Raw genomic sequence first — 14,885 nt, 5'->3', positions numbered from 1 at the left:
ACGCACTTCATTGACTGGAATACATATAGTACATTTATTGGAGACAGTTACAAACAAAGGTTCGTTTACTTCGGGTGGTAGGTTCTATTCTAAATGCTACATAACACCATTTACGGATTAGCAAATCTACGCAGCTAATAATCATGCGTCAAGATACATACAGACCGCTTATAGTTCGCCTGGTATTCGTATTTCTAAAACATTTCCTTTTGTGTTACGTTTACAACGCTCAGATATAGTATAGTATATGGTATAGGTAATAAAGTACATATTGGGTTGGTATGTTTCGGTTTTCGATTTGTAAAATTCCTCTTTGTTTAGCATTTAGCATTAGTTATACATTTGTAACACACGGCCATTGGAAGGTCCATCACGTATTCCCTCTACTCAGAACAGTACTAGCTAGTTTGGATTTTCGCTACGGAATGAACAACATCTATGATTAGGATTGGAAGATAATGTAGTGCGAATGCAGAGGCGGGTTCTATAAGTATTTGAGTTCTTGGAATTTACATTGCATTCTCAAGCCTAACACAAGCCAGGCCTGCTAGGAAACCTTTTACATACAACATGGAATACGATGCCCTAACTATCCAAAACTTAGTTTCATATACATGTGGTTCTTTTGGGTCAACAATCAGGTGGACAATAACAATGTGATAAAACCCGTGAATAGGTTCCCTATGTTTTTCATACTTTTTGAAATTTATATCGCAGCTTATTCGAACTGTGATAGTTTGTTTTTTTTGTTTGTAAATAACACATTTTAATTGAGTTAAATTATTTTGGTGTAAAACTCATCAATTTAAAAATGTTTTGGAAACAATGATAACCATTTGGATATACCATTTTCTTACATTCTGGCATTTTTCGATTTCTAGGAATTTGTGACATTAAAAACTAGGATTATGTGTAATGGTCTTTTCTGTTTGTGTTTGTTAGTATCTGTGTACGCAGGCATATACCTCCATGGATATATTTCGTATATAAACGAGTCTATCAAAACATCATTGTACAATAAAATACAATACAACTAATTCGCTTCATCTGCGTACGCGTAAATGTGTAAATCAGCGCAGGGGTTCGTTAGTTACTAAAAAATAAAATCAACAACGTAGCAGCCAGTCGCCTCATACTTGGTCCACAAACCAACTAAAAGAATCGGGTCAGGCGGGGCCGAAAAAAGCGGAAGGCACCGTAGCATCCCAAGCCGATCAAGCCGTATTTCAGCGTATACTTGCAGACGCGCTGGCCTATGCTGGCCGGTGGAATTTCGAGAATGGCCGGAATCTTCTTGGGGTCCACGGTGCCCCACATCTTGGCAATGCCATTGGCATGGCCGATGCCAACAACTCCGACCACACGCACCGGACGGATCTGCTGGGCACCGGGCGCCGCCTGGGGTAGTGCAGCCAGCTGCAGAGAGTGGCACAGGAAAAGGTCGCGCTCGCGCACGAAAACATCGGAGAAAGCTGGAAACTCGCCGGCCATCTCCTGCATCAGCTTCTCCAGCAGGTCGCTTTGCTTGCACTCCTCCACCTCCTCGATGCTGATGCTGTCCGTGAAGGTCAGGCGCCACACCAGCTTCATGGTCTGCCACAGGGACAGAGCACGCAGTGCGCGGTACAGTGTGATGCGGATGGGACGATCGCCCAGGTGCAGGATGCATCCGGGCAGTTTGTGGATCTCCTCGAAGGCACGACGAAACTCTCCGCCTGGCGCCATACCCAGGTCTTTGGCGATCTGAGCGCTCATCTGCAGCAGCAGGATGAAGAATATGCCGTTGATGTACCCATGTGTGTGCAGAATTCCGCGTATCTAAGGGGGATGTAAATGTATTTAGTTATTCGGTTACCAAAACCTTTAATTAGTTCCTCACCTTGGGAATATTGATGCTCTTGGCCTCTTCCAGTAGCGTCTTTTCATCGAGCTTCAGGATGTGTATACGCGATGGACACAGCTCAACCATGACCACATCTGGACGGACATTGCGTATGACCTTAGGGATTGCAAAACACCACTTTAGGGTTATTACTTAGGAGATAATAATGTTCCTACTCACATAAGAGACGTCATCCTGCGACTCCTCACTGAAGTGGGCCGTGCCCACTAGATAGACCTTGCTACCGAAGGGCGTGTTCAGCAGCGTCACCGTCGACGGCAGATTCTGTTCGAACTCCTCAATGGTGTCGTAGATTGTGATCTCGCGCTTGGTTTGCGGCGGCTGATCGATGACCGGCACCAGATCCCGCTTTTCGCCATCGCCATCGGCGGCAGCTGAGGCCTCAGCTATGGAGATGTCCAGCTTTTGCTTGCTCGTCTGCAGCAGCGATTCCTTGCGGCGTCTCTTATCGGCGTTTGCCGCAGCGTCTTTGCTGGGCGACTTCTTCAGGAGGTTCTTCACGCTGTCGCCCTCCACCAGCACCACCTTCTCGAGGTCCTCTTCCTTAATCGAGTTATCGTTTATCTCTATAATTGACAGGTTGGGATTATCCGTCTTGAATATTGTCTTGTTGGCCAGCTGCGACTTGGGGTCCACCTCCTCCTGCGAGGTATTTGTGTCAGTGCTCTCGGACTGAATCAGCAGCATGCTGGCGTTGAGGGCCGGCGTGGGACTGTTGAAAGCTGCCGGCGCCGGAGATCCAAAGGACTTGAAGACAGCTGATTCATTGCCAAATTCCGCACCGCCTGTTTTGTTGGCCAAATTCAAGGGATTTTGGCTCAATTCGCTGATAAGGCTTTCTGTGGATTACAAAAAAAAGAATGAGTTCATCAAGGTTAAAGTCAAGTTTACTGGTCTAACATAAAAAATATAAATAAATGGTTTCGGGATTTGTGTTAAAAGGAATATGAAAACGAAAATATAAATTATTCCTTCAAGATTTCCTGTTCATATAGTACTTCCAGGTGCTTTAGATATTCTTCACCGTAACTTTGATCCGGACAATCCGTCAGTAGGAGCTGCTTCAACATGTTGAAGCATTTCTGCTTCATGGCCAAAGCGTTTCTTTGTTGGTTTTCTTCTTGTTTAGACAACTGATTCTCATATTTCTGAATGAGTCTCTGCTTCAGCCTATTAATCTTCTCGTTCATTGAGGCTTCTAGCGAGGGTTTCTGCTGGTCGTAGGCGTGAATGCACATCTTATGTATAATTTTCTTCAGCTCGTGGTCCATGGTTTTGAAATGATCTTTAAGCTTTTCGTCGCCTGTAAAGACCTTAAATATTTGGGATATAAAGTGATTGGGAAACGTCTCGGGGGCTTGGGATTGAAGACTCTTGCGAGCTGCATCCATTAGGCTTTTCTTTATACCCCTGCTGAAGCTCGACTTGTGGCTATTCTGCAGGTTTAGTTTTCTCAGCTTTTGCTGCTGATGGTTGGTTTCGATTTGCAGGGCAGCAATCTTAAGTTTAAGGGAGTTAATCCTCCCCTCAAGGTGGAAATGTTCTTCCTTGAGGTCTTTTTGCAGGTAATAGTCTCCTGAATCAGAGGTTTGGTCGCTGCTTGGTTCGTTGCTGGTCTCCTCTAAGAGATCCTCCAGGCTGGCGGAATCTGTGAAGGGTGGGCTGAGTCGACCATTTATGCTTAGCTGGTACTCCATTTTCCGCAAGAGGCGGTGAACAGTGTGCTTCTCCAGCTTGTTAGAGTGCTTCAAGGTGTCCAGCCAACGTCTGCAAAGATTATAGGTCTCCTTATCCTGCGGCAGAGTCGGAATGAACTGGAACATCTGCTCTAAAGTGTCTTTTTCGTCTGCCTGGATGAGCTCCTGACTCAGTTGCTCCTCAATGCCTTCTGTTTCATAGCTCTTGGTGGCCGGGGAATAATCCCCCTGGAAGATGTGGTCCTGCTGCTGCTGTTTTGGCTGAATCCTGCTTTGTTTCACCACTTTGAATTGGTTTGGCTGCTTACCATTACAGGACTTGTAGGCCGTGGTGGACAGCTGGTGGTCCAGGGCACTGTCATACAAGGTATTGTCGCCCACGTAGGTGCTGCTCCGCTTATCCGGCGAGGATTCGAACGACGTGGAGGCGGATACGTCCATGGTGGAGATCAGTTGGATGCCTGGAAGAATCGGTTGCGAGTGGAAATTCGGTTTCGGTTGACGGCGAGGCGACGTATAAGCATCTGGCGAAGAACTGTGGAGTGCAAAAGTTGAAGAGCGATTATCAGAGACGTGTATAGATAATACGTTGCTTTACTCTCTGCAAACTGCAAATTTGTATCACTTTTTCTGCCTACGTGTCGTACATTGCCAGATCATTTGGGGCAGTCGCTTTTTCTCGACTGACTTTAAACTCCCGGGCCTATACACACATCCATGTGTTGCTTATGTGCCCAAATGGGTTTATTTCACCTGGTCATTGTTCGATTGCCACTTACTCACCTGAAAATTTGTATTTAGTGTGTGTGTTGTTGTTGCCCTGCTGAATGTTTGGGTTGCATCAGCAGGACAGCTAATTGACGATTATGCTCGGATTGAAAACTCAGTTCGGCTGCCACTGATCGCCGTTGTGGTTCGGTGCGTGCTCTTAATTTTAATAAAAACCCAAAAAACTAAAGAAATTAAATTGTGACTGTGGCAAATTGTTTTCTTCTTCTTCCTAGCGTCGACCAGTGTTGCCTACTGACTGAACTGGAATTATAAGAGCGTATAAGTACGGAATAAGAGTTATCGATTATAGAGCCGATAAGCTTTTAAATTAACGATTGTTTATTGTATTTACTATCAATCAATCCATAAATTTTAACGTAATTTTATAATTTAAATAATTGTTTTAATTTTTATTTTAATCCGCACTCGATTTTGATAATATTGTAAATTTCTTAGCGAACTGAAAAAAATGTATAAATAGGTTTTATGTATTAGAATTAGATTAGAATTTTAAACCAGCAAAATATTTTATATTTTAATTCGGTTCAATGCATATTTTTATAAATGATTTAATAAATTTAGGGTTTTATTTTGACTATGCTGGAGTATAAGAGTTTCAGTCGCAGGAATGCCCCCTATGCATGGTATTTTGTAACGGTTGCGTTGGGGTCACACTTTTGTTTTGTTTTGCCTTGCAGCACGACTTTTTAAATTGCAATTGCAGCATGGCCGAAGAACCCGAGGAACCCGGCAAGGTGGGCATTACATAAACTTATTGGCCAAGGATTGCTAGTTGCAACCGAAACCCACCCTTATCCCGTACCCACAGAGCTTCGTTATCTTTGGCCGGGATGTGGCGCAAATTCCGTGCTTTCGTAACAGTTTTCTCTACGGCATCAGCGGCGGAATCGGAATCGGCCTGCTAACTTTTCTGGGAACCTCGCGAACCCATCTGTCCACCCACGTGGGATTCGGATCCTTTTTCTGCGGCACCATCGCCTACTGGATGTCCTGCAGGTAGGTGAACTCAATTTGGACTAATGGAACCATGTGGCTCCTTAGTAATACAAGTTAATCCCACAGATATCAGTGGTCCGCGCGGAGATTCGAGCAGCAGCAACTACGGGAGGCCATGCGACGACAGGCCCTTTATGAGGGCACCGAAGTCGAGCGGGATTTAGATCTTAAGTCGGCGTAGCATAAGTCAGTTCCTATGCCATTTTACCACTTCGATTCTTGTGTCTGCGCTCGGGTACCAAATAATTCAGGTATTTTTAAACCCCTTTGTTGTAAATTACCCTTTGTTACTGAACAGCTTTATAATAGCCAATATATTACATTGTAAGTAAAGTCTTACCTTGAAGTAATTTGCGACTTGACGCGTTTTATTGTTAAATAGGGAATTAATTAAAAAACCCTACTAAAGTCCTACTACTCACATAATTTGATTGTGCCTTTATTTAAATGTTATAAAAAAACATATTTTATATATAATTTCATTTCCCTAAGGTTTTCAAAAAACCAAATAAAAAGGTTTTCTTTGGCAAAGTTCATTAACTGATAAAAGATTTATGGCTGTGGTTTTACGAGGTGGTGCTTAAAATGGTTAAGCAACTTACCAGACGTCATTAAATATTGTTTACTGCTTGGCAATGTTTTTAACTACTGAGACAGCTTGGAAAAACTGCCTATTTTGTTAAGTTGTATTACAGCCATTGTTCAAAAAGGTTAATCATAAAGGTAAATCTACCGAAACAAGCAAAATAAAGAAGGTTATATGAAAGAAGAACATTTTGATCCACAAATATTTTTTTTTTTTAATTTTTGAGTACTACTTTTAGGAGAATCTTATACTATTTTAAATTTTTCTTGACTAACTGAAGGGTACCTTAATGGTACCTACTTTCAGCTGAGATGGTAAATTAGAGATAGATACCTATTTATAGATATATAGATACTATTTTCACAATTATCGTGTATCTTCAAATCAACAAGATAATGAAATTCATGGATATGACTATTTCGATCTGTAATGAGTGGCTGCTCTCCGGTGAGTTGATAGATGATAGAAGTCCGGCCTCGAGAGCCACAGACATGGTTGTTTTTACACACATGCGATCCTGCATTTCGTCTGGCAGTCAGCCTTATCTCATAAAAGTCGGCGTTTGGATGGATTGCTCGGTCGTTGGCACATTCATTACGTTTTCGTTAACGGCGCGAGGCGGTTGTGTTCTTACTCGACGGGCGCATGAGGTTCTCGGTTCTCGGTTCTCTAATTTAAAAACAAAACTTGTTTTCGTTTCACATTCAAAGAACGCACCAGTCATATATGTAAACGATACGTAATTGCAGGCTCGCACTTATATAGGCATTGGTACTGAGAGATACAGCAGATACAACGATGTCGGTTTTGGTGTTTTTTGTGAATGGGAAAAAGGTACTTCAAGATACTCGTATCCGTTGCGTGTTTTTGGTGTCGATTAAATTTAGACTGCCAAACTGTGCTATCCCCATATCGATTTTCTATATTTTTAATTCCTTAATTGCGTTTAACTGGCACATCAAGGAATTCGACTTCTTGCTCAATTGATTGCGTCGAATACGTAGCCAATATATGGTGTTTATTGAGCATACAGCGCCTGATAACAATTGACCCCTATGTAGAGCATCGTTGTTCGCTGGTGGCCCCTTATCACCTTATCAAGATCGCGCATTTGCCAATGGAATGGGAGCAGTTTCACACGGACTGGGAATGTGGGTCTGCGCAATAGCCGGGCCTTCTAATCCACAAATTCCGTCTGGCTCTACATTGTTTACTCTGTGGCACACACTTAAGTAAAGCCAGTTGGATTATCTAGATAAAACCGGGCATATTTAGCAACTGGTGTTGGAAAAGTGCAATTAAAGTTCTTAGATTTACGCCCACAGCTGGGGCACAAGTGGTATGCCAATAAATAACCTGCTGCTCGTGGGGCCGGCGTTTGATAGTGATAGATAGTGGGCTTTATTAACTCAGGGCTGGCAGCTTGTTAACTTAAGTTCACAGTTTAAAATGAGTCACAGGTTCCGTGGGATTTGAACAAAATTAATATAAATTATAACTTAGTTAATGTAGTGAAATTGTAATTTATTCCAGGTCACCGAAGTGAGTCCCGATCCGGAATGCACGCTCCTCACATATTTGCGGGAAAAGCTGCGGCTCTGTGGCACCAAGCTGGGATGTGCAGAGGGCGGATGTGGCGCCTGCACCGTGATGGTGTCCCGCCTGGACAGGCGAGCCAATAAAATCCGTCACCTGGCGGTCAACGCCTGTCTGACTCCGGTTTGTGCCATGCACGGTTGTGCGGTGACCACGGTGGAGGGCATTGGGAGCACCAAGACCCGCTTGCATCCGGTGCAGGAGCGTCTGGCCAAGGCACACGGATCCCAGTGTGGCTTCTGTACCCCAGGCATTGTGATGTCCATGTACGCTCTCCTCCGGAATGCAGAGCAGCCCTCGATGCGGGATTTGGAGGTGGCCTTTCAGGGGAATCTTTGCCGCTGCACTGGCTATCGACCCATTCTCGAGGGCTACAAGACCTTCACCAAGGAGTTTGCCTGTGGCATGGGCGACAAGTGCTGCAAGGTGAATGGCAAAGGATGTGGTGCCGATTCGGATACCGATGACAAGCTCTTCGAGCGCAGCGAATTCCAACCCCTGGATCCCAGCCAGGAACCCATCTTCCCACCGGAACTTCAATTGAGTGACGCCTTTGATTCGCAGAGCTTGGTCTTCAGCTCGGAGCGGGTGACCTGGTATCGTCCCACCAATCTGCAGGAGCTCCTACAACTGAAGGCTCAGCATCCGGCTGCCAAGCTGGTCGTGGGCAACACGGAAGTGGGCGTGGAAGTCAAGTTCAAGCACTTCCTGTACCCGCACCTCATCAACCCCACCCAGGTGAAGGATCTGCTGGAGATCAGGGAGTCCGAGGATGGCATCTACTTCGGTGCCGCTGTTAGTTTGATGGAGATCGATGCTCTGCTCCGGCAGAGAATCGAAGAGCTGCCGGAATCGGAGACCAGATTATTCCAATGCACCGTGGACATGCTCCACTACTTTGCCGGAAAGCAGATCCGCAATGTCGCCTGCCTGGGTGGCAACATCATGACCGGCAGTCCCATTTCCGATATGAATCCCGTGCTCACGGCAGCTGGAGCTCAACTGGACGTGGCCAGTTTTGTGGATGGCAAGATTCAAAGGAGGACGGTTCACATGGGAACTGGTTTTTTCACCGGCTACCGAAGGAATGTCATAGAAGGCCATGAGGTCCTGCTGGGAATCCACTTCAAGAGAACCAATCCTGATCAGTATATCATTGCCTTCAAGCAGGCCAGAAGAAGGGATGATGACATTGCCATTGTAAATGCCGCCGTAAATGTTCGCTTCCAGGAGAAATCCAATATTGTGGCGGAGATTTCGATGGCCTTTGGTGGAATGGCTCCGACCACAGTCCTGGCTCCCAAAACTTCACAACTTATGGCTGGTCAGGAGTGGAACCACCAGCTGGTGGAGCGAGTGGCGGAGAGCTTGTGCACCGAGTTGCCCTTGGCTGCCTCTGCTCCTGGTGGCATGATAGCCTATCGTCGAGCTTTAGTGGTGAGCCTGTTCTTCAAGGCCTACCTGGCCATCACCCTGAAGTTGAGCAAGTCGGGGATTATATCCTCCGATGACCTGCCACCCGAGGAGCGAAGTGGTGCAGAGACATTCCATACTCCGGTCCTAAAAAGTGCCCAGCTCTTTGAACGCGTTTGCAGTGATCAACCCACCTGTGATCCCATAGGAAGGCCGCAAGTCCATGCCGCTGCTTTGAAACAAGCCACCGGAGAAGCCATCTATACGGATGACATTCCCCGCATGGATGGGGAGGTCTATTTGGCCTTTGTGCTCAGCACAAAGCCACGGGCCAAGATCACCAAACTGGATGCCAGTGAAGCCCTGGCCTTGGAGGGAGTGCACCAGTTCTTCTCCTACAAGGATCTAACCGAGCATGAGAACGAAGTGGGTCCTGTTTTCCACGATGAGCACGTATTTGCCGCCGGCGAAGTTCACTGCTATGGACAGATTATTGGAGCCATTGCAGCCGATAATAAGGCATTGGCCCAAAGAGCTTCGAGGTTGGTGAAAGTGGAGTACCAAGAGCTAAGCCCGGTTATTGTGACCATCGAGCAGGCCATCGAGCAAAAGTCCTACTTCCCGAACTACCCGCGATTCGTGACCAAGGGCAATGTGGAGGAGGCCCTGGCCCAGGCGGATCACACCTACGAGGGCACCTGCAGGATGGGTGGACAGGAACACTTCTATCTGGAGACTCATGCGGCATTGGCAGTTCCTCGCGATAGCGACGAGCTGGAGCTCTTCTGCTCTACCCAGCATCCTTCGGAGGTGCAAAAACTAGTGGCCCATGTCACCGCTCTCCCTTCCCACCGCGTCGTTTGTCGTGCCAAGCGCTTGGGCGGAGGTTTTGGAGGCAAGGAGTCGCGGGGCATTTGCGTAGCCCTTCCCGTGGCCCTGGCCGCCTACCGGATGGGTCGTCCTGTGCGCTGCATGTTGGATCGGGACGAGGACATGCTCATCACCGGCACCCGCCACCCCTTCCTCTTCAAGTATAAAGTGGGCTTCACCAAGGAGGGAGTAATCACTGCCTGCGACATCGAGTGCTACAACAACGCTGGATGGTCCATGGATCTGTCCTTTTCGGTGAGTGTTGCATGTAAAGTATAAATAATAATACTAAAATCAACTTATAGTAATTATTCAACAACTAAAACCGATACTTATATCTCTAAAAAATAGTTGTGTAGCTGTTAATTCAATACCCATCTGTGTAACATCCACAGAACATCTGCTTAATGTGACACTTCTGAAAAGTACTTAGATAGGAAGATATTCTGAGTGGTGTGAGTTCTGAACTTCTTGGAACAAAAGACAAGAAAGAGACCACCTCGGGATTCTGGGAACATAACATTCTGCTGACCCTTACGTCAAATCAAAATCAAAATCCCTAAAAACACAAACAAATAAATTCTTGTCAAAGTTGTCCAAAATCTAAATTCGAATAAATGATAACCCTTACAAAAAATTCGAAAATTGCTGAAAAAATAATTTTTTTTCCAAAGTGACTAGTACCATTAGCATATTCAGCGAGCTGTCCAAAACAGTCGGTCTTTTTGCCGTACGACTTGAATTGACCAAGTTATGATTGAAAATACGCCAAAAAAGGGTATTTTGGATCCAAATCTTAATTCGAATAAATTATGATCCCCACCCTTACAAAAAATGCGAAATTTGCACAAAAAAAAATGTTTCCCAAAGTGACTGGGATCGTTAGCGCATTTAGCGATCTGTCCAAAACAGTCGGTCTTTTTGTTGTACGACTTGATTTGTCCAAGTTATGATTGAAAAACCACAAAAAAAGGGTATTTTGGACCAAAATCTAAGTTCGAGTAAATTATGACTCCCACCCTTACAAAAAACGAGAAAATTGCTCAAAAAATAAATTTTTCCCAAAGTCACTGGGATCGTTAGCACATTTAGCGATCTATCCAAAACAGTCGGTCTTCTTGTTGTACGACTTGATTTGACCAAGTTATGATTGAAAAACTAAAAAAAATGGGTATTTTAGACCAAAATCTGAATTCGAATAAATTATGACCCCCACCCTTACAAAAAATGCGAAAATTGCTCAAAAAATAAATTTTTCCCAAAGTCACTGGGATTGTTAGCGCATTTAGCGAGCTGTCCAAAACAGTCGGTCTTTTTGCCGTACGACTTGAATTGACCAAGTTATGATTGAAAATACGCCAAAAAAGGGTATTTTGGATCCAAATCTTAATTCGAATAAATTATGATCCCCACCCTTACAAAAAATGCGAAAATTGCTCAAAAAATAAATTTTTCCCAAAGTCACTGGGATCGCTAGCACATTTAGCGATCTGTCCAAAACAGTCGGTCTTTTTTTTGTACGACTTGATTTGACCAAGTTATGATTGAAAAACTAAAAAAAAATGGGTATTTTAGACCAAAATCTGAATTCGAATAAATTATGACCCCCACCCTTACAAAAAATGCGAAAATTGCTCAAAAAATAAATTTTTCCCAAAGTCACTGGGATTGTTAGCGCATTTAGCGATCTGTCCAAAACAGTCGGTCTTCTTGTTGTACGACTTGATTTGAGCAAGTTATGATTGAAAAACCACAAAAAAAAAGGGTAAATTTGACCAACATCCGAGTTCGAATAAATTATGACCCCCACCCTTACAAAAAACGCAAAAAATGTTCAAAAAATACATTTTTCCCAAGGTGACTGGGATCGTTAGCACATTTAGCGATCTGTCCAAAACAGTCGGTCTTTTTGCTGTACGACTTAAATTACGTCAAAAAATGGTATTTTGGACCAAAACTTAAGTTCGAGTAAATTATGACGCCCACCCATACAAAAAATGCGAAAAATGCTCAAAAAATAAATTTTTTCCAAAGTGACTGGGATTGTTAGCACATTTAGCGATCTGTCCAAAACAGTCGGTCTTTTTGTTGTACGACTTGTTTTGACCAAGTTATGATTGTAAATACGCCAAAAAAGGGTATTTTGGACCAAATCTAAGTTCAGGTAAATTATGACTCCCACCCTTACAAAAAACGCGAAAATTGCTCAAAAAATAAATTTTTCCCAAAGTGACTGGGATCGTTGCATTTTTTTCGAGCTGCCCAAAACAGTCGGTCTTTTAGCTGTACGACTTGATTTGACCAAGTTATGATTGAAAAACTAAAAAAAATGGGTATTTTAGACCAAAATCTGAATTCGAATAAATTATGACCCCCACCCTTACAAAAAACGCAAAAAATGTTCAAAAAATACATTTTTCCCAAGGTGACTGGGATCGTTAGCACATTTAGCGATCTGTCCAAAACAGTCGGTCTTTTTGCTGTACGACTTAAATTACGTCAAAAAATGGTATTTTGGACCAAAATCTAAGTTCGAGTAAATTATGACGCCCACCCATACAAAAAATGCGAAAAATGCTCAAAAAATAATTTTTTTCCAAAGTGACTGGGATTGTTAGCACATTTAGCGATCTGTCCAAAACAGTCGGTCTTTTTGTTGTACGACTTGTTTTGACCAAGTTATGATTGTAAATACGCCAAAAAAGGGTATTTTGGACCAAATCTAAGTTCAGGTAAATTATGACTCCCACCCTTACAAAAAACGCGAAAATTGCTCAAAAAATAAATTTTTCCCAAAGTGACTGGGATCGTTGCATTTTTTTCGAGCTGCCCAAAACAGTCGGTCTTTTAGCTGTACGACTTGATTTGACCAAGTTATGATTGAAAAAACACAAAAAAAGGGTATTCTAGGCCGAAATCGTTAGTATATTTAGCGAGCCGTCCAAAACAGTTATTCTTATAAATTGTACGACTTGATTTGTAAGTTACGATAGAAAAACCAAAAAATAAAAATTGATTTTGACCAAAAGCGGAATCTTAGAAAAACATGAGGTACAACCTTTTAAGAAACCTTTTTTCTATGTTCATCTAATTGATATAAATTCTCATTTACTTGGGAAAACATTATAAAAATTAAACCAACTTACGATTCTGTTTATATAAATATTTTTTCCAGGTCCTTGAACGTGCGATGTACCACTTTGAGAACTGCTACCGGATTCCCAACGTGCGAGTGGGTGGATGGGTGTGCAAGACGAACCTCCCATCAAACACGGCCTTCCGAGGCTTTGGAGGACCTCAGGGCATGTACGCCGGAGAGCACATCATCCGGGACGTGGCCCGTATCGTAGGTCGCGATGTGGTGGATGTGATGCGCTTGAATTTCTACAAGACAGGCGACTACACCCACTACCATCAGCAGCTGGAGCACTTCCCCATCGAGCGGTGTCTGGAGGATTGCCTCAAGCAGTCAAGGTACGAGGAGAAGCGCTTGGAGATCGCTCGATTTAATCGGGAGAATCGCTGGAGGAAGCGCGGAATGGCGGTGGTGCCCACGAAGTATGGTATTGCCTTTGGGGTCATGCATTTAAATCAAGCCGGTTCCCTGATCAATATCTACGGAGATGGTTCTGTCCTGCTGTCCCACGGAGGCGTTGAGATTGGACAAGGATTGAATACCAAGATGATTCAGTGCGCCGCCAGGGCTTTGGGTATTCCTCCCGAGCTGATTCACATCTCGGAGACGGCCACGGACAAGGTACCGAACACATCTCCCACGGCGGCGAGTGTGGGATCCGATCTTAATGGCATGGCCGTGCTGGATGCCTGTGAGAAGCTGAACAAGCGACTGGCGCCCATCAAGGAGGCACTGCCCGGTGGCACCTGGAAGGAGTGGATCAACAAGGCGTACTTCGATCGGATCAGTCTGTCGGCCACTGGCTTTTACGCCATGCCGGGAATCGGCTATCACCCGGAGACGAATCCGAATGCCAGGACCTACAGCTACTACACCAATGGCGTGGGCGTCAGTGTGGTGGAGATCGACTGCCTGACTGGCGACCATCAGGTGCTCAGCACGGACATCGTCATGGACATCGGTTCCAGTCTGAACCCGGCCATTGACATTGGTCAGATCGAAGGCGCCTTCATGCAGGGCTATGGGCTGTTTACTCTGGAGGAGCTTATGTATTCTCCACAAGGAATGCTGTACTCCAGAGGACCGGGCATGTATAAGCTGCCAGGATTTGCCGACATTCCTGGGGAGTTTAATGTCAGTCTTCTAACCGGTGCTCCCAATCCTCGGGCTGTATACTCCTCGAAGGTATGATTAAGATTTATAAATAATTTTTTTCCTATGGAATATAACTTATTTTTTTACAACTTATAACTTAACTTTATAACTTATTAATTTACAGGCCGTTGGGGAGCCCCCGCTTTTCATAGGATCATCAGCGTTCTTTGCCATCAAGGAGGCCATTAGAGCCGCTCGCAAGGATCAGGGTCTGAGTGGAGACTTCCCTCTGGAGGCGCCTTCCACATCGGCTCGCATACGCATCGCCTGTCAGGATAAATTCACCAATTTGGTAGGTCTTTCCCCAGACAAAATGTAAATGAAGAAATCAATCAACTAATCTTTTATCCTTTCAGCTTGATTTACCCGAGGCAGGAACTTTCACTCCATGGAACATTGTGCCTTAGAAATTGTTTTCATAGTCTTAAATAATTGATTTTTAATTGCGTAGCGACGTTTTTAATTGTAAATTGTTTTATGTACATACTTAGGTCGAATAAATGTTTGAAAATTAATAAATTTGAATAAAATCCTTGTCTTAAAAACATATATAAATAGCAGTCAACAAAAATTGGGTGTTCTTCGGGATGTTGTACTTTCGAGTCTCTTAGTCATTATGTATTACAAGCATGAAAAGCATGAGTATGATCTTAATAACATACTCATATCATTAATGACGAATAGAATGACGATAGAGCTTTTAATTTTCGATTGTCGGCATTATTATTCCCCGAAAATATA

The 14,885-nt window shown here is 44.0% G+C and overlaps 3 protein-coding genes across 5 annotated transcripts; 2 read left to right on the top strand and 1 right to left on the bottom strand.

The window, feature by feature from the left end:
- Positions 1–6: 6 nt before the first annotated feature.
- On the bottom strand, positions 7–4,632 carry LOC108023984 (traB domain-containing protein). 3 transcript variants are annotated; one of them, XM_017093717.3, is made up of 5 exons: positions 4,384–4,632; positions 3,909–4,135; positions 2,063–2,742; positions 1,880–1,999; positions 7–1,818 (listed from the first exon to the last, which is right to left on the bottom strand). In XM_017093717.3, the coding sequence occupies exons 2-5, from the start codon at positions 4,039–4,041 to the stop codon at positions 1,153–1,155; spliced, it is 1,599 nt and encodes a 532-aa protein (XP_016949206.1). In that variant the 5' UTR covers positions 4,042–4,135; positions 4,384–4,632; the 3' UTR covers positions 7–1,152. The 3 variants fall into 3 exon arrangements, with proteins under 3 accessions (XP_016949206.1, XP_016949215.1, XP_016949223.1); XM_017093726.3 differs by lacking the exon at positions 4,384–4,632 and adding an exon at positions 4,199–4,324; XM_017093734.3 differs by lacking the exon at positions 4,384–4,632 and adding an exon at positions 4,189–4,289.
- Positions 4,633–5,038: 406 nt separating this feature from the next.
- On the top strand, positions 5,039–5,814 carry LOC108023561 (cytochrome c oxidase assembly protein COX20, mitochondrial). Its single transcript, XM_017093153.3, has 3 exons — positions 5,039–5,126; positions 5,201–5,388; positions 5,455–5,814. Exons 1-3 carry the CDS (start codon positions 5,097–5,099, stop codon positions 5,567–5,569), a joined length of 333 nt encoding a protein of 110 aa, XP_016948642.1. The 5' UTR covers positions 5,039–5,096; the 3' UTR covers positions 5,570–5,814.
- Positions 5,815–6,566: 752 nt separating this feature from the next.
- On the top strand, positions 6,567–14,691 carry LOC108025044 (xanthine dehydrogenase). Its single transcript, XM_017095303.3, has 5 exons — positions 6,567–6,808; positions 7,508–10,108; positions 13,029–14,174; positions 14,269–14,436; positions 14,501–14,691. Exons 1-5 carry the CDS (start codon positions 6,773–6,775, stop codon positions 14,549–14,551), a joined length of 4,002 nt encoding a protein of 1,333 aa, XP_016950792.1. The 5' UTR covers positions 6,567–6,772; the 3' UTR covers positions 14,552–14,691.
- Positions 14,692–14,885: the final 194 nt, after the last annotated feature.

This window comes from Drosophila biarmipes, chromosome 3R (assembly GCF_025231255.1).
Source record: "Drosophila biarmipes strain raj3 chromosome 3R, RU_DBia_V1.1, whole genome shotgun sequence".
NCBI lineage: Eukaryota > Metazoa > Arthropoda > Insecta > Diptera > Drosophilidae > Drosophila > Drosophila biarmipes.
This window is presented reverse-complemented; position numbering and strand designations above follow the sequence as displayed.

Bases quoted from the DNA above. Each gene is read 5' to 3' on its own strand.
- LOC108023561 (XM_017093153.3), top strand. From the start codon at position 5,097: ATGGCCGAAGAACCCGAGGAACCCGGCAAG. The intron at 5,127-5,200 runs GTGGGCATTACA...CCGTACCCACAG, and splicing joins AACCCGAGGAACCCGGCAAG to AGCTTCGTTATCTTTGGCCG. The intron at 5,389-5,454 runs GTAGGTGAACTC...TTAATCCCACAG, and splicing joins GCCTACTGGATGTCCTGCAG to ATATCAGTGGTCCGCGCGGA.
- LOC108025044 (XM_017095303.3), top strand. From the start codon at position 6,773: ATGTCGGTTTTGGTGTTTTTTGTGAATGGGAAAAAG. The intron at 6,809-7,507 runs GTACTTCAAGAT...AATTTATTCCAG, and splicing joins TTTTTGTGAATGGGAAAAAG to GTCACCGAAGTGAGTCCCGA. The intron at 14,437-14,500 runs GTAGGTCTTTCC...TTATCCTTTCAG, and splicing joins AGGATAAATTCACCAATTTG to CTTGATTTACCCGAGGCAGG.
- LOC108023984 (XM_017093717.3), bottom strand. From the start codon at position 4,041: ATGGACGTATCCGCCTCCACGTCGTTCGAATCCTCGCCGGATAAGCGG. The intron at 2,743-3,908 runs GTAAGCAGCCAA...TGTAATCCACAG, and splicing joins GGCCTACAAGTCCTGTAATG to AAAGCCTTATCAGCGAATTG. The intron at 2,000-2,062 runs GTGAGTAGGAAC...GCAATCCCTAAG, and splicing joins CGCAGGATGACGTCTCTTAT to GTCATACGCAATGTCCGTCC.